This window comes from Harpia harpyja, chromosome 14, assembly GCF_026419915.1.
Source record: "Harpia harpyja isolate bHarHar1 chromosome 14, bHarHar1 primary haplotype, whole genome shotgun sequence".
Lineage (NCBI taxonomy): Eukaryota > Metazoa > Chordata > Aves > Accipitriformes > Accipitridae > Harpia > Harpia harpyja.
In genome coordinates this window covers 39519256-39544292 of record NC_068953.1, presented here as the reverse complement: position 1 = coordinate 39544292, position 25037 = coordinate 39519256, and the positions used below count along the sequence as shown (strand labels likewise).

At 48.6% G+C, this 25037-nt stretch overlaps 1 protein-coding gene across 3 annotated transcripts in view; it reads left to right on the top strand.

The window, feature by feature from the left end:
* LOC128150873 (mucosa-associated lymphoid tissue lymphoma translocation protein 1-like) overlaps nucleotides 1-14479 on the top strand; it is a 29736-nt gene extending 15257 nt beyond the window's left edge. For all 3 annotated transcript variants that reach the window (XM_052807579.1, XM_052807578.1, XM_052807580.1), the window contains 6 exons: nucleotides 1051-1125; nucleotides 1740-1867; nucleotides 2122-2253; nucleotides 2399-2550; nucleotides 10489-10614; nucleotides 12136-14479. In XM_052807579.1, the coding sequence (XP_052663539.1) occupies nucleotides 1051-1125; nucleotides 1740-1867; nucleotides 2122-2253; nucleotides 2399-2550; nucleotides 10489-10614; nucleotides 12136-12498 (976 nt within the window). In that variant the 3' untranslated portion in view covers nucleotides 12499-14479. The remainder of the gene's footprint in view (nucleotides 1-1050; nucleotides 1126-1739; nucleotides 1868-2121; nucleotides 2254-2398; nucleotides 2551-10488; nucleotides 10615-12135) is intronic.
* The last annotated feature ends 10558 nt before the right edge of the window (nucleotides 14480-25037 follow it).

Here is a 25037-nt window from a genome sequence, read left to right as displayed (position 1 = left end):
ATAAATCTCTCTGCTCAGTGTTCGTATTTAGAAGCATATCTCTTTCTCCACATTTTCTCTTCTGATCATCTTTAGAAAACTTACACAGGCCAGATGAATACTGCCATTAAACATCTCCAGACTGCACCACCAGCAGTAGGTAACATGTTGGCTGCTGGCAATACAACCATCCCTTCTGTTCTTAGCGTGCCAACTTCAGCCTCAGGAAACTGTGCTGGAATTGATTAACAAGGAATAACGCTGCCTCTGTTCCTAGCTCTTATCCCTGTGCAATGGGGAACAGCTCCAAGTCACTGGTGTAAACTGGAGACTGCTGGTCCCCATGCTGTTCAGTCTGGCTGCAGTCAGATGGGCAAGGCTTGGCTATTAAGTGCAACCATGATATCTTTTTCAGTGGAAGCTCGGACTGTCACTGCAGATCTACCTGATTTTGGAAATAACAGGGTCTGTGCTCATTGAGCTGCATCTAGATCAAGGTGCTGGGACCAGTCTTGGGCTTCGAGACCTGGATGTGTGTCCTGATCACACCTCTCAGTGAGATCTGGAGATGTATCAGCCATAGTGTGCTTTGGTTTCCTGGGGCAGAAGGAGTGTGCATGGAATGGAAGGGACCTGTGGGGTACCTCAGACCCCCGGGACAGGCGGTTGAGCCGTAGCCATGCTATGTGCGCACCTCTAACTTCTTTAGGGACAGTTGTCCCTTGGGCCACAGTGAACCCGTATGCTCTCTGCACTGTGCTGCTGCCAGGATTTGTTAAAAACCAGCCTCAGAAGGGAGGAGGCATGGTTGCGCCCACAGCTCCAGGCTTGCTTGCAGGGCAGGGAGCAGCTCACCAGTGCAGATAGGTCAAAGCTGGCCCTATCTACTAATTTCCCTGTGGTTTGTGTTCTTGCTGCCCAAGTAATATGGGTGGTTATATTTGACGTGAGGGTTGATCTTATTGCCATCCATAGGAGATGGACTTGGTGGAGCACACGGGCTCTGTCCCCTCCAGGCACATGCTGATGGATGTCCTTGACACTGACTTGTGCCTTCGTCTCCTCTTCCAGGTACAACCCGGAGTGTGCCCTCTCCCAGATACAGCCACTGGAGCCCTGGGGCAATACCGTTTATGGCTACGCCACGTAAGTGCACTTTGCCGTCCCCACACCATGACACAGGACCAAATGCTGGCACAGCCATATCTCCTTGCATCCCTTTATGCATGGTGGCTTTGGAGGCTTGAGAGGGCTTTCCTCATGTTTCCTCTGGCTCTCACCCTCCATCTCTACTCTTTGCTGTTCAGGCACTTCTTTTCTTCCTCCTAACATCACTAGTGGCAGCCTGTGCATCAGTTACAGGTTATGCGTGAAGGTGGCATCAGTTCCTGTCATCTGTCCTTCCAGGCCTGAGCCTGATTCCCAAGGTCCCTGTGATATGAGCAGGTCACCTGAAGCCTCCTGAGATGATGAATGTTGCTTATTGCTCCAGTGCCAGTTCCGCTGGCTTTTCAACTGCTGTCACCCACCTAGGCTGGCAAAAGAGGCTGTGCTCTCCTCTCCCATTCCCCTCCACTGCTTTTTCCCATCCTGTGCCCTTCCCAACCCCTCTTGGGCCAAAACCAAGCACTTAGTGTCATTGCTTGAGGACCTAACTCGGACTCAGCCAACAGAGTCTAGATGGGGTCGGCAAGCCCTGACTCACCCCTAGGGCTTCACGCCCTTTGCAGAAAGTTAAAGATGAGTCCTTACTCTTGCAGGAGCGAAGATGCAGAAGCCTATGAGTTGCAGGATGGGGAGTTCAGCTCTGGGATCTTCATGAAGTACCTGAAGAAACATATTCTGCAAGAGAAGAAGGTTACACACATGCTGGAGGATGTGTTAGAAGGTAAGGGATGAGGTAGAAACCACTTGCTTCAGTAGCAGGGGTGAGAAGAGATAGCAGCAGAAATCAAGTGGTTCCATGCTACCCCATCCCAGCCAGCCAGCCATCCCTCCCTAAAAACCAAATCACAGGCTGTGCCCCATGTGAGCTTTTAGTAACCTGGCAGCAGTATGGAGATGTTCTTGTAGGGTCTGAAAGGCAGGGAAATAAATACGGAACCTGGAGTGACCCTTGTGCCTCCAAACTCTCTCCCCCAGACATTGGCCGCGATCCCTTGGTCACTGGGAAGCAGGTGATGGAGATCAAACATACTCTGAAGGAAGCCCGGTCCCTGACAGACCCAATCTGTCCCTTGGGAGCAGCTGCCGAGCACTGGGGACGTGGCTATGGTAAGCCATGCAGGGCGCGAGGAGGGCTACCAGTTGGGGGGGAGGAGAGGGCTGGGGGTCCCCACACGCCTCAGGGACACTGGTCTGCAAGAAGGTGTCAGCAGGACCCTCCAAGGAGCTGACCCCTCTTGGCTTTCCCTTCCAGAGCCTCTGAGCAAAATGGTGACCTTCCCCTGCGGGGCACAGGTGGAGCTCCGCTTCCACCGGCTCTTCTCCAATGTGATGTATGTGTCCGCCAAGCTGCAGCCCCCCCCGGCCCACATCACTGACGCCCGCCTCTTGCTTTGCCAGTCCACCGTGAGTCTTCTGGCTGGTCCCCTTCCCCTGAATTCCTGCTGGGCTCCTTTCCCCAGGGCAGAGTTGGGAGGGTGGTTGGGGTGAGCCCAAGGGGTCCTGAGGGCTGGGAAAGGCTGAACCCACGTGCAGAAGGGTCCCCTCCTCTGCAATCCTCTCTGCAAACACCTCTTTGAGTGCTCCTTCCATGATCAGTGCCCTGCAGACTGTGTGCCTTGCTCCTAATGTATTGCAAAAAGGATTTGAAGCCAGTTTTAATGCCTTTAACCAGTTGCCCCTCAGACTGATTTCTGGCCTGCCTGATTAAATTATTGCATCTAATCTGATTGAGGTGAAGAGCCTTTCTGTTTTCCGTGTTTGGAAGCAGATCTGGCTTTTTGAATCATGCCTTCTTAGCCCACTGTGCTAATATGTCTTAATGCAACAATATGGTTCTTCCCTATTGAGCCGTACCAGCTTCCTTGCACCCTTTCTCACACCTTTCCTAACAGACCACATGCCCAGCGTGGTCTTTTCTGGTGGTCTCCATGCCACCTCTAAGGATTTAATTTGCTGCTCCTTTTTGCTAACCATCTTCCTCATTTTCTGTAGTCTTTTTGCTGAAGCATAGCGTGCCTGTGGCGGATTTTTCGGCCCTTGTTGCTCGTGGAGGGACGCTGCCCCTAAGTACGTTGTGGTCACTGATGCAGCACAGTGCGTCCAGCGAGAGGTTTGGAGTCTGATCCTGCCCATTACCAAGCCAGAGCATCGTTTCCCCTCGTGAGCTCCCTAAGCACGCATGAAAATTGTGTGTGTGTGTGTGTGTGCATGTGTTTGTGTGCATCCACCCAACATCAGCAATTGTGGGGAAAGGGGGACTCAGCTTCTTGCTCCTGTGTCTGGAGCTGTCTCAAGAGAGATTGGGGAGGCCAAAAAGGGACCCCCAGTATAGACAGGGTAGTAGGATCCCCATCCCTATCCTACTGCACGGCAGTGCTAGCTCACACTGACCTCCAGTGGTGTCTGCTGATGTGGCAGCACGTCCACCATATTGCAATTCATCTGCCCCCCCCCCCCCCCGCGTTAGACATCCAGAGCAAGGCCACCCACTCTCGCCTGTGGGACCACAGAGAGATGCATGGGTGTCTGCAGGAAGGCACCTGGCTTCTTTCAGGATCTGGCCAAGCTGGCTGTGTCCTCACTGTGCCAGCCCTCCTCAGGGATGCTGAGGGGAGCTGGGGGACCATCTGAGCCACACTTGCATTGCTGAGATGCAGGAGCTGGAGGCTGAAATCCAACAAAAACATTTTGGGTGCATTTTGTAAGCCCTGGGGGATGAACCCAGGGAGCCGTTTGGTTGAGGAAATGGTAGTTTTCCCACCATTTGCCACATTCTGCTTATCAAACTGACTTAAGCAAAGAGCCTGGGCTTGCTGTAGGGCTTGCCAGAGATAATTATGATGGGATTTTCTAGCATTGATCCATTTTCTTTAGTTGTCCAGTGGTAGTGTTCTCTTCCATCCTGTGTCTTGACAGGCTTGCATTTTTACTTGACAAGCACTGTCTTCAGAGAGAGAGTCTGCGCTCGGACGTATGTAGAAAGGAATGATGCTGAGAGCTAAGACATTCCCATTTTTTTGCTCTGTACTGTTTAAATGCTTACTTTTTTTAAACTTTTATGTTGGATCTCCTTGTTTTCAAGCCACTGGATCTGGAGCTGTTTGACCTAATGGGCTCTGCAGTCACCCTTTCCCCAGTTTATTTAGAATGTCTGAAACTCTGAGCCAGCCAAAACTTTGGCCTTGCCTATTCCTGGGCATCATCTTCATTAAAAATGCATTCCACCCTGGGGAAATATTTATAAATAATTATGAATTGGCTAAAAAAAATAATTTAGAAAATGCTTTTCTCCATTTCCTGACTTCTACACGGTCAGAAATGATAAAGGAGACTAATGGAAGGAACTACTTGCCTGCATGCACTGTAATTAGATTGTGGAAGTCATTGGCACAGGGGGCTATTGAGGCTGGGAATTTAGCAGAGTGCAGATACTTGTGGGTAAGGAGTTGCTGTCAGCCGAGGGGCTTTGAATCTCATGTGTCAGGGCTTCAGTTGATCCCTCAAGATTAGATCACTTCTTGCCCAGGTGAATGTCTTGAAGGTCACTAGGCTGGAGAGCTGTGTTCCTGTGGGCATGGCCATGGAGAGATGAGCAGTCCAGGAGAGCTGGTGGATTTTCAAGGATCCTGATGAACAGGGAGTCAAGCAAAGGTGGAAGGAGGCCTTCATGAACATGCAGGGGGCTCCTAACTGAGCTCATACATGAAAAGGAGGTTTGCAAGAGGTGGAAGCAAGGGCAGGTGACATAGGAGGGCTATAGAGACATGGTTCAAGCACGTAGGCGTGGGGTTAGCAAAGCCAAAGCCCATCTGGAACTGAATCTGGTGGCAACAGAAAGGGCTTCTACAAGTATATCAGCAGCAAAGGGAAAGCAAGAGGAAATACGGGCCCACTGCTTAATGGGGCAGGGTGCCTGGTGGCACAGGGCATAGAAAAGGCTGAGGTACTTGATGCCTTCTTCACCTTGGTCTTTACTGGTCAGACCAGCCTTCAGGACTCCCAGACCCCTGAGACTAGGGGGAAGGTCTGGAGCAAGGAAGACTTAAATCCGGTGAGGAGGACCAGGTCAGGGAGCACTTAAACAAACTCGACATTCACAAATCGATGGGACCTGACAGGTTGCACCCCTGACTGCTGAGGGAGCTGGCAATGAGACTGCAAGGCCACTCTCCACCAGCTCATGGTGGTCTTCCTGAGGCCTGGAACAAAGCCAGTGTCACTCCTGCCTTCCAGAAGGGCAAGAGCGAAGATCTGGGGGACTGCAGGCTGGTCAACCTCACCTTGATCCCTGGGAAGGTGATGGAACCAATAATTCATGAAGCCATTTCCAAACACAGCAAGGACAAGAAGATGGCTGGGAGCAGTCAGCATAGATTACAAAGGGGAAGCCATGCCTGATAACCTGATAGCCTTCTGCATTGAAATGACTAGCCTGGTGGATGAGGGGAGAGCAGTGAATATTGTTTGTCTTGATTTAGCAAGGCTTTTGACACTCTCTCCTCTAACATCCTCATAGACAAGCTGATGAGGTAACAGTCTAGATAAGCGGATGGTGAAGTGGATTGAAAACTGACTCAACTGCCAGGCTCAAAAGGTTGTGATCAATGGCATGAAGTCCAGCTAGAGGCTACTAATGGGGAGCCCCAGGCATCAGTACTGGGGCCAATACTGGTTTACATCTTCATTAATGATCTGGATGATGGGGCAGAGCATACCCTCAGCAAGCTTGCTGCTCACACAAAACTGGGAGGAGTGGCTGATGCACCAGAGGGTTGTGCTGATGTCCAGAGGGACATGGACAGGCTGGAGAAATGGGCCAACAGGAATCTTATGAAGTTCAGCAAGGGGAAGTGCAAAGTCCTGCATCTGAGAAGGAATAACCCCATGTACAGGCACAGCTGGTAGTCAACAGACTGGAAATCAACTTGGCAGAAAAGGTCCTCGGGGTCCTGGTAGACACCAAGCTGACCACGAGCCAGCGATGTGTCTGCACAGTAAAGAAGGCAAATGGGATCCTGGGCTGCATTAGGGGGAGCATTGCCAGCAAGTTGAGAGAGGTGATCCTTCCCCTCTACTCAGCACTGGTGAGGCCACATCTTGAGAGCCGTGTCCAGTTCTGGGCTCCTCAGTAAAAGAGAGACATGGACATACTGGAGAGAGTCCAGCAAAGGGCCACGAAAATGACAAAGGGGCTGAAGCATCTCTCCTATGAGGAAAGGCTGAGAGAGCTGGGACTGTTCATCCTGGAGAAGAGAAGGCTCAGGAGGATCTCATCAATGTATCTAAGTACCTTGTAGGGAGGGTGCAAAGAGGATGGAGCCAGGCACGGTGGTGCTCAGTGCCAGGAGCAGAGGCAATGGGCACAAACTGAAACACAGGAAATTCCATTTAAAACTAAGAGAAAACTTTCCTTCCCTGAGGGTGATGGAATATGTTGTTTCTTTTGGAAAACCAGGGCTGTGGGATTGTTTTTTATTTTCACTAATGACCTCGGTGATGTGCCACAGTATGTGCTTATTAAATACACAGATGCCATAGCACTGGGCATGTCTGCAAGGTGGTAAAAGGCAGGGTTAGATTTTAGAAGGATTTAGATAAAATGGAGATGCAATCTGAGGCCAAGGCTGTTACTCAGCAGATGCAAATTCCTGCATGTGGACAGGAATAAGCAGTAGCGTAAGCATGGGATGGGAGACAAGTGGGATACTGGTTCTGGTCAAAGTCCACAACAGCTGGTGCAACAAAAGCAAGGCAGAAAACTGCCAAGGTTGTAAACAAGAGCTCTGAGATTTGTGTGAGATCCTCTCTGGCTCTCCTTGCTGTTGCTGAGGCTGGAGCACTGGGTGCAATTTTGGGTCCATGCTTCATGGAAAAAAGTGTGCCAAATAAAGTGCATCTGAAGTAATAAAAGGAAGGAGCAAGAGAATTGTGGTTTAGGCAGGAAAAGCAAAAATTGGTGGATAGGGGGCCTTCAAATATATAAAAAGTTGTTGCCAACTTGGAAGGAAGTCATGGTTTGAATTGCAGTAAGGAAGATCCACAGTGGACGTGACATTTTAATGGTAAAAAGAGTGAATGTCTGGGAGGGGTTTTGCCTAAGGGTGTTGCAGAATCACCACCCATGTGGACCCCTTAGAGCACGTATCGCTCTCTACAACTACCTGAAAGGAGGTTGTAGTGAGGTGGGTACTGGTCTCTTCTATCGGGTAACTAGTGATAGGACGAGAAGAAATGGCCTCAAGTTGCTCCAGGGGAGGTTTAGATCGGATATTAGAAAAAATTTCTGTACTGACAGGGTTGTCAGGCATTGGAACAGGCTGCCCAGGGAAGTAGTGGAGTCACCATCCCTGGAGGTGTTCAAAAAACGCGTAGACGTGGCACTTCAGAACATGGTTTAGTGGGCATGGTGGTGTTGGATTGACGGTTGGACTCGATGATCTTAAAGATCTTTTCCAACCTAAGCGATTCTATGATTCTATGTGGACATGAATCTGTCAGGCGTGACGTGTGTGACCAAATCTGTGTTGTTTGGGCCACATGATGCCTTTGGTCCCTTCTCCTTTAGGGTCCATATCCAGGTGGTGAGGGTCCTAGCCTCAGGAATAGGACGGAGGCTCAACCTCGCATGCAGAAGGTCAGCAGTACATGGCTGGTTGTCGAATTCCAAATCATTTAATGATGCAGTCATTTAATCAGTTAATCTCTTGGGCTGCTGGGAGATCGTCCCTGCATGGATGCTGAAGGGACTTTGGGCATTTCCCCACAGTGCTGAGCATTTGCTCCTTTGCTTCAGGATGGCCCCAGGTCTGTGCCAGAGAGAAACAGCACATCTATTTTGGATGTTAAATGCTTAGGACTGGCTTTATCCCACTCAGGGAGGCTGTGTGGTTCACCCCATCCAAACATCCTGATGCTTCTTGGCTTTTCATGAGCTGTGATTTAACTTGGGATGGGATATTGTTATATTTGTGCTAGTCACGCCTGTACTACACTGGGTATTTCTTAGGCTGAAAAAAAAGGGCTGCCCAACCTCAAGGGGCTCGAAATTGCAGAGCAATAAACAGAAGTTTGGGAGAAGAGTCCAGCGCATTAGCACAGATCTGAGCATCCCTGCCCTGCTAACGTAAACCCAATTGTGATGTTAATCACTGAAGATTCACAGTGTCTGCAAAGGCTGCTAACACAATTGCAAAAGCAGGCACTTAGAGGTCATCCGATCCAGAGCACATCCATGCCTGCAAGGAGACAAAAGGGAATGTGGCCCAACCCCAGCTCTGACAGGCTGATGGATCCCCAGAGGAGCCAGTCTTGGAGAGGTCACAGGAGGGGGGATGCACCAGGGGAAGGCAGGACTGCAGAAGTCAAAAGACACGTGCAGAAACAGCAATGAGGCGGCTACAGAGAAGGTTGGAGGAGAGCACTCTGGCATCCTCAGATATGGGGAAGAGGGGACTAGTGGTGTGGTGACTATGAGGAGGACTTCTGGCCATGGACCATTTTCCTCCTAGTGACTAGGGTGTCATGGATATTACAAGTCTAGCAGGGTTCAAAAATAACTTTGACACCTTCATAAGAGTCCACAAAGGCTATTGAAAGCACAGACACCACCTTTGACTCGAAAAGTCGCTGATTTTCCTATCGCAGGAGGCTGGCAGGGTAGGCTCACCCTGGGCAGGGCTGGCAGCACGCACATCTTGTCCCTCCTTAAGCATGTGCTGGAGGATGGACCTGGCTGGACGCAGTAGGGCCACTCTGCTCCTTTTTGCAGTCCTCCTGCTGAAGCCCTGCATTAGAGGCATCCAGGCTGATCTGCGTTGTGCCTCTCTCTTAGGTCTCCAGGTTTAGTTTAACCTGGCTGCTGGGCTTAGCGTAGGAGTGACGGGTACCTGATGCAAAGAGGCAGGGAAGGAGAGAGCAGGAGAGGGCAGTGTTCATTTGCAGAAGGTGCTCTGTGTTGCAGCCTGTCTCCTGTTTCAGGCACAGTTCAGGCTGGTGGAAGGAACCACGACAACGCTCCCTGAGCAGGAGAGCTGCTCCATCCCCATTTGAACTGTGTCCTTCCCTTGTTGGCACACCCATCTCCCTTTCTGCCAGCTCCATTGACTGCCCTAAGCTCCCTCCAGTTTATCCTTCCAGTAATGAGTTGCCGAGTATGGAGATGGGGTTTGCCTTTGCTTTGTACGGAGATAAACGGTATTTCTTCAGCCTACCTCCAGTGGACCTGCTGGATCAGCAATGGTGTTTACTCCTGTTCTGCCAGCCTTGCAAGCAGGGGTGACCCTGATGCCTGCAGATCCCAGCCAGTATTTGGGATCCAACATTCTAGCTTCTACTCCCAATATTCTCCTGGCCAGAAACAAGTTGCTTTGGCTGTTAGCAGGCAGCAGTTTGGGAAAGGTCTGTAAAGGCTAGCAAGAGCTCCCAGGACTTCTCTAATCTCTACCTCCCTGCAGTGTCTTAACAGCCTCCTTCATCAGCATGCCCAGTGCCACTTCTCTTGCTAATGGTGAGAAAGTTTTGCCAGGATCAAACCCTCCTCACATACCACCGGCTTTATCTGTGGCTGCAGTAAGCCTGCCCGGGCTGCTCAGCTCCCACAGCCAAAGCCAGGCCAGGACATCCTAGTGTTGGCCAAGCCAGGCCAGCAGGATCACACCGTGGTAGTTGCTAGAGCCAGCTGGCAGAGGGAAGTGCCTTCTCATGGAAGGGACTGGTGGACTGTGGGCTGTCACCCATCCTAGAGGCCAAAATCCAAAGCGAGATGCTATTTCATAAGGCCCTTATTCCCTTGTCCCTTCTTGTGCTATTAGTGGCTCCAAGATACAATCATTACTGAAGAGGATCTCTTAGAGACAGGGCTGTTTTGGATAAATTTGGGTGATTCAGCAAGAGTTGACAGTTCTGTAGATGGTGGGGGGGCTAACTGGGCACCTGGTGCAACTCAAAGCTTCTTCCAGCTATGCCCTTGGAAAATTTGCTCCCTCCTTGGCACACTGCTTACACTACAGGTGGTTGTGATACCGGCTGTTGCTGCTATCTGCTCTGCTGCAAGTCCCATTATACCACAGTCTTCCTGGTAGATGCACTCAGGGGATGTTTAGCTAGGTCTTCTCATTGATATGCACAAGGCTAGCATGTAAAATCTCTGTATTTCTGTTGCTTGCACTCTGTAGTACTTCGCTTAGGGTATGCAGCATTTCCACCAGCCAAAGTGTGAAGGGCACAGGCCAGCCCTGGGCACTGCTGTGTGCAGAGAAGCAGCATGTTTGATGGGCAGTTGCACCTCCATGCCCAGGCTGATGTTGAAATTTCCTTGCATTTCCTCTTGTTTTCCTGACCCAGGAGATGGACGATGTGGCCACCCTGAAAGAGAGCCGCCTGGACCAAGTGGAGTCTCTGCTTGCCTCTGTGTACAAGCGAGAGGAGCTGGACTGCATATTCCAGCTCTGTGGACTACAGAAAATTCAGGTAGAGAGCTGCCAGGTGCAAATCTCCATGGTTTTCCTGCACCCTCATGTAACTGGCACTCCCCATCCCCACTGGCTCAAGCTGGATGTGCCCTTCTGACTGTGTGTCTCGTGACTCCATGCGGACAATGCCTGGCATGCCTGTGTCAGTGTAACATCCAGATCAATGTTAGAGGAGCTTGTTGATCTTCAAGGCACAAAAGCTATCGTCTTTCTCTTGGTTTGCTCTGTTTTTCTGTGCTGCCTGGCCAGGGAGGCTGTTCTTTGCCTGTATCAGCCTAGGGGAGGTCAGACTAGCCCAAATATTTCAGATGAAGGATGTCTCACTAGGCTGTGTGCTTGCCTGAGAGATGGGCTCACAGGCTGGCCAGGATCTCAAGCAGTGGGAGGGTTTATCCCCTGCCATCAGGGTGACACTACCAAGCCTGATCCAAGCTATGCCTCTTTGGCCCACTTCAAAAGACCCTCGAACTATTCAAAGACCACGAGAGAGGCAGAATTGCTTGTCCCCTGGCTTGTCTCTTCCAGCAGATTCTGCCTCTCCAAATAGCAGTGTGCACCTTGTTTCTCATTTGATTTTTTTTTTTTTCCCCCTCTAACACCCAGCCAGTGGATCTTGCCAGCTGCTTATCTGCTCTGCTCCATGCAGGTTCACACGGAACGTTGCTCTCGAGCTGCTGCCTGGATCTGCCTACAAGAAGCTCCGTTTGCTAAGTGCATGACGTGTCTCAGCATATGGCAGCTCTTTCAGTCCTTGATTGTTCCTGGGGCTCTTTTCTGAACCCTTCCCAAGCATTCAGCATCGCTTTTAAGTGTAGATATGAGACCTGGACCCTGCATTGCCTGCCAAAATCTTCTTGCTCCGTTATACATCTCCCTACTTTGTACAGCCAGGCATCTCGGGCACAGCCCCATGCTAGGGGTTCACGTTCAGGGATTTGGCTGCCATGAATATGGTTATTTTCTGATTTCTTCACCATCTTTTTAAAAATCTAAAATAGTGCTAGGCTGCGAATGGATCCCTGTGGAGCGCTGCTGTTTAAAACTATTGGCTTTTACTGTGTGATGTGTGTTTTATTTAAGTGGTTCATATCCCTTCCCTTGCATGCTTTCCTCTTGCGTGTGCAGCAGTCCTATGCCATGGCCAGGATGGATGTCATGCCTTTCCTCGCGTGAGTGCAGTTCCTCTCCCCTCCTGCTCCCCTGTGCCAGCATCCTGGGGGTGATGCTCTCAGTCACAGTGCCCTGAGCAGGCTGATGAGATCTCAAGTGAGGTGGTCTGATTTCAGGAGAAGTCCTGAAATCCAGAAACCATGGCTGAAGCCCACAAACGTCATGAGAGTATGTAACAGCTCATTTTCTCTGGCAGCAGCATTGCTCCATCATGCCACAGCATGGGGCTGTGAGCCTGCAGAACAGCCAGCCAAGTCTGTCGTGTTTGTTGACGGTGGCAACAGCAAAAAAGGTCTGCTTCAAGTCTTTGACTCCGATTCACTTTGCATCCTTTGCTCTCCCCTTCCAGACGGACGTGGTCCTGCAGTTGGATTTGCATTACACCCGGCTGAGCACAAAGCAGAGGACTTGTGAAAGCCTGCAAACAACCCTCCAGAAATCTCTGCTAGGGCAGTTTTTCAGCCAGAGGAATTACTCCCAGCCAAACTACCAGAGAACTCCTGCCTGTTCAGGCAGCGTGTGCCTCCAGGATGCGTTGGTGCTGAGCACGGACCCGAAGGGGCAAGCATCTCTGAGGACAGGTTCTGGCCACAGCTTGCCCAGCAACAACCCCTCCAACTCCAGTAGTGAGCCGGAGGAGAACGATGAGAGCGACCTGAGCGAGCTGTGCTCAGCTCTGCTCCGGGCTGGCCCAGGGCAGGACTACCCCTGAGCCCGTGGGCTGGCATGCTGAGCCTTGGGAACTGCTATTTTTAATAGAGGCAACAGTTATTTGAGTGCTAAATACAACAGAATCCATCAGCTGCTTTCCAGCCTCGGCTATCGCACTGTCCAAATGAGGCCAAAGGCTGCTTTTTTGGAAAGACTTCTCCCATCTGCACCCTGTGGCGCATGGGGTCTGAAGCCCGCTGGAAATAACCCCTGTCCCGTGGGAGCGGTAGGGATCAGCAAGGAGTTGTCGTTGTGTCTGGCGGAGGACAGGGCCACCCAACAAGTCATAACATTGCCAGGCAAAACCCAAAGTCGCTTGAAGTCAAGGGCACCGGCTGATGTTTTCTGAGAATTAGGCTTTGCCTGAAAGCAAACGTTACGGCATTAAATGCGATGAGAAACCCATAAACACTACAGACCTGTGCTACAGCAGCGACACAGCCTCAAAACCCAACTACAGCTGCTGACTCTCACTGCACTTGTGCAAGGGACACAAGGCTTGACCAAGGGAGTCAAATGAAACTCTGTGAATGTATAAGCTCTCCCCTGGTGGTTTTCTTTCCTTGCCAGTCCTGCCTGTGTCAAAGCAGGTTTTAAGTTATGCATTTATGTATTTCTAAAGAATGTATTTATACCTGGGGCAAGACTATTGCTTGCCAGGAAAAGGAAGGTCAGATGTTCCGTCAAGTGTGTGTTTACAATGGAGGCTGGTTTTCTATCAGTAGTTGCCACTGGGCAGGTACACTTACATGTGCCCCTTCTGGCATGGTACATGGGGGCATTAAAGGGTGTGAAGTCCTGTGCAGTCTTGAGTTCCTCTCAGATGCAGAATTTCCTACATGTGAGAGATGGAAAAGACCAAGATGGAGGAGGAGGAACCTCAAAAAAGTTATTATTAGTGCAAATTTTTTTTTAATTAGGTGCCTGTCTGTGCATTCACTGTGGGCAACCTCAAGCACTACCTTTCCTGGAGAACCAGCTGTCCAGAGAGAGCCACAGGTGAGCAGGGCCCAAAGGACAACCTGAGTGGGCGCAGTCCCCTCCCTGCCTGCTTCTCTAGTATTTGTTCGATAAAGGTTTCAGCATAGCTCCAGGTGATTGCTCAGCAAGGGCCTGGGAGGGTGATCAAATAGTTTTAACAGGGGCCAATGACCCCAATGAATTGTGGGATCTCCATCCTTAGAGGACAGTTCACTGTGGACTGGAGAAGGTGCTGATGAACTGATCCAAGCTGGCAGGGTGCTGGACCTGAGACCGCCAGAGGTCCCTTCTGGCTGTTGTGGTCCTGTGAAAGAAAGAACTTGGAGTTCAGAGACTTCTTGAGAGGTCAAGGATGGTGGGGTGGGGAGAGTGCCCAAGCTCTGTCTTCTGTCTTGGTCTAAAAAAGGGATGGAGAGAACATTTTCTAAGTTTTGGTTCTCCTTCAGCAGTGAAGATACTTGTCTATGGTGTCTGTTGCAGCATGGAAAAATGTGAAATGTTCCTTTCAGATAAACCATCCTACAAGTGCTGGAAACCTGTCCAAAGGGAACAGAGGAGGCTTTTATTCTCCTCACAGTGCGTAGAGCCAAGGGAAAGAAGAGAGGCCCCATCTGGCTGAAGTCTAGAAAGTCTCCTGGGAAAAAATGTAAAGCTCAAAAAAAAAAAAAAATTTACAGGATGTAGTTTAAATAAGGTGGACTGATAGAGAAGCTAAACCAGAAAATAATAAACTAATTGAAGGGAGAACCAAAGTTTAACTCAACACCAGCAGAAACTTAAGACAGGTCAGTGGGAATGACTATACAGGCGCTTGGGAAGAGCTGGGAGTCTCGTTGCCTCTATGAGGATTATACACACCCTCCTATACTGTTGGGGCAAAATGTGTTTCTGGCTCACATAATCATGGCAGATTTCATCCCATGTGAATGTTAATGTCATTCAAAGCGAGGCTGTTTATATTTTCTGAATAAAACACTATTGGTGTTTTTGGAATGCATAAAGCTTCGTGTGGCTCTGAGTTAACTGTGTTCATTTTTCCCTCTAATTGCCAGAGTGCGACTTATTATTGACTTCCTGGGTTTTTATGCTTTGAACTATAGCTTCTAGGGTCTTATGTGTGAGGATTGTGTCTTTTTTTAGGCAACTGCATACTGACATTTGGATTTAGAAGGTGGATCAAATGACACTAGATAGGATGAAATAATGTCAGGTGAAATGTGTAGATAAAATAATGTCAGGATTCGTTGTGAATTATCCATCTCCTTTGTAAAGTGTGGCTCTCGGGTGGCTGCGTCAGGCTTAGGCGGCCGGTCCCGGTGCCAACCACAGATCTTGTCCCTGGCACCAGCTCGCCTGCTCCTTCAAGGAGACCCTGCAGCCAAGCCCAGGGCTACCACCACGTTTCCATACACCTCAGTCAACGGTGTATTATAACTGAGAACGCAAGCACTTGCAAAGCTGAATTGCAACGGTGGAATTTGATTGCGTCCTGGGCCTCTGGCCACAACAGCCTGCTGCCCTGCCACCAGCTGAGTTCATTGTAGGAGGGAGTGAAGCTGTGTCTGCCTTCATCCCTCTACCTTACACGTGAAATCCAAACTCTCCTGTGGTGGTGTAACTGTTTAGTGCCAGTGAATTTTCCCTTGAAGCTGTGTTGCCATCTCCCAGCATCGAGGACAGATGACTCATCCAAGATTACTGTGCTTCCCTTGCTTCTCTTGACCACATCCTTCCCAATCTGCAGCCATAGTCCTTGGTCTCCATAAGCTCCCTGTGGCCAGCCTGAAGGGTAGGAAGGAGTGAGCACCCATCTCTGTGCAATGCACCAACATTTCATACTCTGCTCATGGCATGTCCATGGCTAAGTAGTCCCAACAGCCTCTGCCCACTTGACACTTAATTCCTTTCTTCATTGCTGCTCCTTCTGTCCATCCTGGCTCCTGAACAATGCTGCTTTTCCCCTACCTCTGTGTGACCTGACCTCACCTCTTGCTGACACATCTCTCTGGCTTGCCCTCTGGCACGGCGCTGACCCCGCAGCAAGCAGACATTCTTCTTACCACTTCCCTTTCTCACCTGACAACGTGTAGCCCATCCATCTCACTGTGTCATTTCAGGTTATCCCTCCATCCCCATCAATTTTGAGTAGATTTCCATGCCTTTTCATACATTTTCTGAAGTAGCGGGTGATATCTCCAAACTTAAAAACCTGGAAATTTGATGCTATCCCATTGCATTTCTTTGCAGGGTCATAGCCTGGACAGATCCTATAGCTGGGCAGTATGGGTGGACTCCCCTGTGCCTAGTCTTCATACTACCTTTAGTAAGAAAGCCAGTCCATTACTTAGTTTGATTCTCCCAGAAGGACTACAAGACCCATTAAAGGCTGGGACTCCTTCATTGGTGCACAACTGCAGGCAAAGTGGGACCAAGAAATCGGCTCCAACGTACATTCCCCCTCTGCCTCCACGCCTTCACTTACACATTCATAACCACAGCCATTGCCCTCTGCTTCCCACTGCTTCTGGGCCAGTCTGTGCCCAGAGGCTACAAAGAGCTGCTCGGCATTTAGAAGCTCTTATGTAGGTAATACAGCTGCTTTCCCTTTGCCCAAGTCTGCTTTGTTTTCTTTGAGAAGAACCAAGCGAACCAAAGCTTTAAAACATTCATTAATCTCTGATGAAAATAGCAACACCTAAATGTTCAATAATTTTATTTTTAGATTGATGCCCTTTTTTTCCTCTCTGCTGATGCAGAGGTGTTGAAGGGGAGGACCTTGGTCAAAAGCCTGAGGTGCTCTTCTGCTACAGAGTTCATTTGGGATGCAGTTCTCAGCTTGTTTGTTGACGTTTGGCAGTTCCTGACAAAACAAGGCAAGTGCGCCCAAAAGGAGTGAGAAAACAAGGCAGTGAAAATCAGGGAAATGCCATTTCTGTCTGTTTTATTTAGTTACTGGAAAATCACTGGCCCAGCACACAGTCAAGAAGCGTGTTATATGTCCATTGGCATATATACCCGAGTCTGGCACCCTTCTGTTGGCAGCAGATTCCTTAAGGTTTGTTCTCAGTTGGCTTTTTTGTGACCAAAGCAAGGAAAGGGTAGATTTGTCCCGGATCAGCCACTCTCAAAAACAAAAGAGAGAGATAAGCATAAGGCAGGTCTTTCTCCACCTGAAGAATTGGTCACGGAAGTAAACCAGCAAGTTAGGGATAAGAAGGCAGCAGAAGCAATGGGTTCGTGTCTCAGGCCAGGTAGGGACACAGCTATGGAGGCAGATGACACCAAAGCATGTCCTCATGCCAAGAGGATCTTCCTGGCACCTTTGGATAGCCGAGGCATCTGCATGTCACTGGGGTGTTTCAGACACCATTGGGGCATTACTTCCATGTGCTGTTCCCACGTATCCACGAAGCTGCATGGAGGCAGTGCAGAACATGGGATGTTTCTTGGTTCATACAGCCTCTTGCTGGGCACTGAGCCATCCCTGCTGGCTCTGGGCAAGAGCTGTCTCCTATTAGGTTCAACAAAGGTGCTGGTATAGAAAAGGACTGGGGCCTACTTGTGGGTACCTGTGAATATTTCCATCCTCTGTAGTGCAAAGGCGTGTTTTCTTCCTTGCCCATCTAGAGTGTGCAACAGAGGGACAGAAGTGCCTCCACCAACTCCTGGGTCATCTCTCACCATAGTAGTATTAGTGAGTACAGAAACAACAACTTTCATCCCAGCCGTATGTCCTGGTTTCAGCTGGGAGAGAGTTAATTGTCTTCCTAGTAGCTGGTATAGCGTTATGTTTTGGGTTCAGTATGAGAAGAATGTTGATAACACACTGATGTTTTCAGTTATTGCCGAGTAGTGTTTAGACTAAGTCAAGGATTTTTCGGCTTCTTGGGCCCAGCCAGCAAGAAAGCTGGAGGGGCACAGGAAGTTGGGAGGGGACACAGCCAGGGCAGCTGACCCAAACTGGCCAACGGTGTATTCCATACCATGCGACGTCCCATCTAGTATAGGAACTGGGGGGAGGGGGAGTGGAGGGATCGCTGCTTGGGGACTAACTGGGCATCGATTGGCGGCTGGTGAGCAATTGCACTGTGCATCACTTGTATATTCCAATCCTTTTATTATTACTATTGTCATTTTATTAGTGTTACCATTATCATTACTAGTTTCTTCTTTTCTGTTCTATTAAACTATTCTTATCTCAGCCCATGAGTTTTACTTTTTCCCGACTCTCTCCCCCATCACACTGGGTGGTGGGAGTGAGTGAGTGAGTGAGCGGCTGGTGCTTAGTTGCTGGCTGGGGTTAAACCATGACACCATATTAGCCAGCCATTGAGTTGTGCAGCTTATCTGGTAAAAAACAGTGATATTCAGGTGGTTGGTGACATGTTTATAGCTGGATTAGCCCAGCTGACCAAGATGATTTGCAAGCTGTGCTGTAACTTGGGTAGGTTACAGAAAAATAGGTGGCACATATGCTGTCAGCATAAAGCAAAGGTAATGAACGTAGCTTATAGAGTGGTAAGTGTTGTGTGGATAAGACATGGATAAGGATGCTGTGTGGTTTTAGTGAAGAGGCCTCAACAGAGCCGAAAATGCCTCCTCCTTGCAAAGCAGCAGCTCATCATTTGCTTTCTCAGGGTTACGCTGCCTCCTGTGCAGGTCTGGTTGCTGTTGGAGCTGAAGGAACATCCCAGAGGTGTCTCCTCTCCTTGAGCTAACTTAGGGAAAGTCCTAGATGGGGGTCACAAAATGTCTGCAATGCAGCAGTGTGGCAGCACACCTGGGGCACTGGCTAAAGCAAAATTTCACTGAAGGAGTTGTCTCTTTAGAAACTGGTAGGTTCTCTTTATTTTCCACTTGATAGAGATTTTCCATAATAACTACTACAGAACCTGCCAGGTCATTTCCTACTTCGCATTTCAGGGCACAGCTAGTGGTGCTGTGTACTAGATACACTTGCTTGACACCTCCCACTATAGATGCTGTTTGCTGTTGCTTGTAGCTGTCAAACTGACAAGCTGAAATTTTCTATGCCGTGTGCCAGTCTCATGCTGTTTTCTGGCCTTTCCAACCATAGAAGCATTTGAAGCTTTGCAACCTTGAGAATTTTCTTGCTTTTATCCCAGGACAGCAGGGTCTGAAGAGCCTCCTGATATGCAGGCAACCTAATCAGGCCTGGATGGCCCCTTATGGAAAGGATGCATGCAGTGTAGTAGAACATATAGAGGGACATATAGGGAAACTGCAAGACTCAAGAATGCTGTTTTGGTCCTCTTTCTCTAGTTTTTTGAAATAGCTTCTCATACAGGCAGGAGAGATCCTGAAGGCATTTAGTGGCCATTCCGTCCCAGGGAAGGAAGGAACTACCCAAAGGGCAGGTTATCATGTTCTTTAACAGTTATGCTACTTTTCTTGTAGACGAGGACTGAATAGGATGATCTCTTGAACTGATCTAATAGAGGAATTGCTTTTTTTCTAAAAGCACTCATTAGGTCATTAGCTGAGGATCACTTCTGTAATACCAGGTAGTGCCAGTCTACTTCCTATAAGCATAACAGGCCCATAACACAAGACAGTAATTGAAGATACCAGGCTCAGGACTAGTAAGGAGGTCTTGAATCATTAAATCCAGGTGGTGCTATCAAAGGCGGTTTGTCACAGATGGCCTTTATCCATCATGCTTTGCACATGGAGACACCCACGGCTGTGCTCTCCTCTCTCCTAACATTGGCAATCATCCTGCTTCGAACAGGAGGTTGGACTAGGTCCCTCCCAACCAACGCTTCTGTGATTCTGCTACCAGAATATATGCCCAAAAGAGTATACATGTTCTGAGTGATTCTGAACAGCAAGCAAACTGGGAGATGCAAGACTCCATTTCAGTGAAATATCCCTGCTCCCTGTCCAAAAAGCAAATGAGGACGTTGGTTCAGATCAGCTGGTTCCAAAACTTTTAAGAACAAAAACTTATGGCAGGTCTAGAAAATAAGGGAAAGGTGGTAAACCAGTTCATTTGAAAATGCAAGATGGTTCAGAGTCAGTTCTTCCAGGCCTCTCCAACAAGTGGATTGTTCAGTAATGAAACCAGGAGGATAGTTTTAAATAAAAGGGGTGAGTGAAGCCATCCACTGCGAAGACAATAAACCCAAGATTACTCACATTAAAAAGGAGATAAACACCGCTGACCTGCATTCAGGCAAGCTACCCCTCTGCAGAGGGCTGGGATGCCTCTTTGGAAAGCAAAGGCAGAAGCAGGTTTGGTGTCATGATGAAGCCTGCAGACTAGGACTTTATTAATGGTGAGAAATTATTGATAGCACAGCCTCTTCATATGGTCCCAGAGTTCTCTCCTCTATCAAAGATTATTTCAATGACTGTTTTGCCATTGTTACTAATCACTTGAAATTAGGTCTGTGACATCATGTGGCAGTGAAGAGAAAAGCCTATCACCAAACAAATGAGAATCCTTGAAGTGCTTGAAGTTGCTTCTTATCTTCACAGTTTGGATAACCTTTTGCATAATAATCAACAATTTCAAATATATTGGTCATATCGCCTCCTCAAAGAGAAGGAAGACACTCTTTGAAATTACAGACCAGACTTCATATGCACAAGAAGAACTGACGTGGTGTCACACAGTAACGAAGAGCTAATGTGTCTTTGGTAAAACTGTTTTCACTGAGTTGGATTTTCTTGTCATGGTGTCAGGAATAGTTGATGAGACAGACATGTTATTAAGTGGTAAAAATAAACAGATGGAAGAGACAAGTGAGAGATTTCAGCTATGACTTTCCAGAATGTTTCAGCAAAGAATAACCTCCTAATTTCCATTCCTTACCAGAGATGAAAAATATGAGATACTTACCCGTGTGTTGCATGATCACAGATCCTGTGCACCAGTGGGGCACCCACTGTAATGCTGGATCGCAAGTCCCTTGAGCCAACAGCTTGTCCCTGCAGTTCGTGGACCTGGAGAAGGGGTGTTGGTCTTGACCTGCTGCTACTCTGGATGCAAAGTCATCATCATAGAGAGCATTGATGCATGTCCACGTGTGCGCTGACTGCCTTCGTTCCTGCTGGGCATCATGACCTATTTTTGAGACCCCAGCCTCTATACCCTTCCTCTCTTCTCACTCTCCTTCCCCCATCCACAGTGTTCTTTTCTCCTCAGCTTTCTTTTTGTCTCACCCCTTCCCACTGTGGAGGATGCGGCAGTTTGGCCAGGGCTGTGCCAGCACCCTGCCCGACCAGGGGAAGGACAGAAGATGACAGGCAGGCTGAAGATGTTTCGTCCCCTGGGATTGCCACGGTTAGCACGTCAGCTCCGGCAGAGATGTGATGGTGAAATAGTGTTAAGTGGCAATGTTGTGAGCGTGTGTCGTGGTTTAACCCCAGCCAGCAACTAAGCACCACGCAGCCGCTCACTTGCTCCCCCCCCCCAGTGGGATGGGGGAGAAAATCGGGAAAAGAAGTAAAACTCATGGGTTGAGATAAAAACAGTTTAATAGAACAGAAAAGAAGAAACTAATAATGATAACACTAATAAAATGACAATAGTAATAATAAAAGGATTGGAATATACAAGTGATGCACAATGCAATTGCTCACCAGCCGCCAATCGACGCCCAGTTAGTCCCCGAGCGGCGATCCCCCCCCTCCCCCTCCCCCCAGTTTATATACTAGACATGACATCACATGGTATGGAATACACCGTTGGCCAGTTTGGGTCAGCTGCCCTGGCTGTGTCCCCTCCCAACTTCTTGTGCCCCTCCAGCTTTCTTGCTGGCTGGGCCCGAGAAGCCGAAAAATCCTTGACTTAGTCTAAACACTACTTAGCAACAACTGAAAACATCAGTGTGTTATCAACATTCTTCTCATACCTAACTCAAAAACATAACACTGTACCAGCTACTAGGAAGACAATTAACTCTATCCCAGCTGAAACCAGGGCAGTGTGGAGGAGCCTGCCTTTGCATCTGGGGTCCTTAGCACAGCAGGGCATGGCAGATAGTCCTCTTTTCTGTAGGGTCGATAGAAAAGGGATGTTGCTCCCAGACCTGGCTCCTGCCCAGCCCGCTGGACGATACACTGCTGGAAAAGTAGAGGGCAGCTTCTGCTGTGTCACTGCAGCCATCTCCTGCCTGCCTGCCTTATTCTTCTGTGTTGTTTACTATCAATTATAAAATATTAAATCAGATAAATACCTTTGACCTTTCTGGATGATAAGAAAAGACATTGTTCTGCCTCCTAAAATGCCGTTGTTTTCACTGGAAATGCTAATGGGATTATGTAAAGGTTATTTCAGCCTCCTCTCAAGTCTGGAGACGTGGCAAAACAATCATGATGCCCTTTGTTTATGCCTTTTTAATGACAGCTTTTTTCTCCAGGTATCTGAGGCCTCTGCATCTTCTCAGGTGCTCACTTGTGGAGTCCTTGGGCTGCTTTTCGGGGGAAACTTCCTGGGGAATATAAATGTCTCTGTGCTGTCATAATAGAGATCTGGAGGAGAGCTGGTGTAGTGGAGAGCTCTGGGAGTCTGGCAAGGATTTGGTGTGGATGTCTTTATACTTGTAGGTATGTGCCCTTCTGCATTTTGCAGTATGAGCGTTGGGGAGTGTGCACGCATGGGTCCAACATACTGCTGTGGCACATCTGCACAGCAGTGTCTGCACTGGTGTGCACCAGTGCACCGCTGGGGCTCAGTCTTCTGGTTTCCTTTCTTCGAGGCATCTGTCTGTGAGCCTGTGCCAGGATGCATGCATGAGCACACGCCGTTCTCGTGATGAGCAAGTTGTGTGGCGTGGTCCCTGTTTGCAGCCTCCGGTCTAGACAGACCTTCACTGCACCGTGCAGAAGTGACAGGCTGAGTAAGAAGTGTAGTTCATGAGCCAGAGAAAGCTACTGAAATAACCATGATGCTCCACTTGCTCTGTTTTCTGGGAAGGTGCTTCCAAAAGCATGTTTTCCTCTAATTTTTGGTTATTGTTTTTTTGCCCAGGCCTTTGATTTTTACTAAGCCATTCCCTTGTGTCCCAAAACAGCCCCAGTGTTGTGCAGGGGGCTTGTGATGGCCTGATAACCTCTCTACTTTCCAGAGAAAAGCAGAGCACCAAGGTAGACTGTCATAATTTCTAACACCAGAAACATCAGTAAAGAATTGGTTCTCAGTGGGGAACCCCCTGACATCCCTCCCTCCACGTGAACTGATAAATACATTTTTTTTTCAACTGGCACTGTCATGAGCGTTGGTGTCACAGACATCCTAGGCATCAGAATCACAGAATCATGGAATGGTTTGGGTTGGAAGGGACCTTTTAAAGATCATCTAGTCCAACTCCCCTGCCATGGGCAGGGACATCTTTCACTAGACCAGGTTGCTCAAAGGCCCATCCAACCTGGCCTGAAACGTTTCCAGGGAGAAGGCATCAACAACTTGTCTGGGCAAGCTCTTCCCATGTCTCACCACCCTCACTGTAAAAAATTTCTTCCTTATATCCAATCTCAATCTACCCTCTTTCAGTTTAAAACCATTGCCCCTTGTCTAGTCACTACAGGTCTGTGAGCAGTCTTGCTTTGAGCAGGAGGCTGGTCTGGAGACTTCCAGGGTTGTCCTTCCACCCTAAGCCCTTCTTAGAGTCTATAAAAATTGATGTGAAATTCTGTTTAGCTTCAGTCTTCTGCCTTTTCACGCTCTTCTAAAATTTGTTTTTGATGAAGAAAAGATAAAAACAGAAATATGGCCAACACAAGGACACTCCTCCTTGCTGAAGCTTCACATTCTCCTGGGTCATTCGCCCCATTGGTGGCAGAGGATGGGGGTGTGTGCAAATACCCTGGGGGCTGCCCGGAGTAGTAGGATGGGGATTCATGGTTTTCCTGAAAAAATTCTTTTATGAACCTGGGGGAGGGAAATGGTATATTGGGAAAGATTCTTCTAAGCATAGCTTGATTGTGTTAATAGATTAATGTGAGAGGAACAAGAGGTGGTTCCTGGAGAGCAGAGGGACACGTTAGCTGGGATTACATCTTTCACAGCTAATGGAGAGAGAAAAAGAGAAGGCGGTTGTCACTGCCTGTTGAATGCAAAAGCATTTAGCAAAGAGCATGGGCAGAGAAAGGTGGTGCATCCCTGGTGTTTGGTGGAGATACGAATTACAAATCCTGTTACTGAAAGTTATAATTCTCTTTTTTGAAGTTGTTTTGTAGGTCTCCCTGGAGGATCATGCCTGAGAGGTCAGAGACGGCGCAGAGCAGCTGCTTTAGGAGGACAGTACTCTCATTGCTGATGGGGAGGGTTTCTCATGCACGTTGGCTATGCAAATTCATATAGTAGGTTTGGTTTTTCTCACCTAGTTTCAGTGAGACCATTTGAATCCTCCCAGACCAGAGGATTTCACAGTGTGAGATGCACACAGCGTAGTTTAATCATACTGTGAGGGGCAGTAATCTCGGCCATGTCTGCAGGACAGGATTCGCATGTGGTGGTCTAGCTTGGCATGCTCCCTGCGAGCTTGTTTTGGATGATCACTTTGGTAGCATTTGAAGGGTGGAGAGGGAAAAAACTTCAGAGGATGGTTGCTTTTCCTATATAAGTAGCATTTGTGTAACATTTTTCTGGAGAGCTCCCAGTCAAAGGTGCTATGGGACAAACAGTGGAGGTTCAACAGGGAGCTTGTCTTTTTTCCCCCCAGTAATATCAGCTGGTCTAATGAGATTTATGCGCTCTCTCTACAGCCCTTGCCAAGTTATATCCTTAGACCACTATTGCTACTGCTAAATTGATACCTTCATTCACAATGCTGTTCTCTGAAGTCCCACTGCTGCTGAGTTATTCTCATCCTTTCACTTTCTATATGTCTCTCAAAAGAGTCTCCCTGGCATCTGTGTTAATTAGAGAAAATCTGAAATTTAATTACTAACACAACATTTCCAGTTTGGGGATCATATTTCCCAGTGCACTGCTGGCATAACAGAGCCACTGGATTCCCTCCCGAGCCTGCTGAGACCCGCTGCAGTCTTGTGGGTGCCCACCTGTGCTCACCCATCATGTTGGCATTGCTGATGGGGCTCCCCACGATGCTGGCTGCACTGGGTCAGGTGCCCACAGTCTGTCTCTCCTGCAAGCCTGGGAGACACCATGGTCCCACCGTGGTGACTAAAATCACAAGAAGAAGCAAGATGACCCGAAGCTGTAACCATGGACCAAGGTCCAGCCAGCTGCCTGGAGCAGCACTGTGGGCAGGGCAGCCCCAGCCTGGGCTCAAATTTCAGTGAATTTTGGATACACTTGAGTCTTCAGCTCTTTTGTGCATGTAGCCCTAGAATAAAGTGTCTGCTGCTTGTGAACTGGTAATGTCAAAGCTAATAGCTTCACATGAAAGGTGAGTTCTCATCTGGAGGGTCCACTCTTGGCACAGATTTGGGACAGTCCTGCTAAGGATGCAGTGGAGAACACCAAGAAGCATGCTGAAAAGTACAATCAATCTGGGAGGAAAAATGGAAGGATATTGGGTGGAAGAGAAGATTTATGGAAAGCATAAGATTGATCCTTCTAAGTGG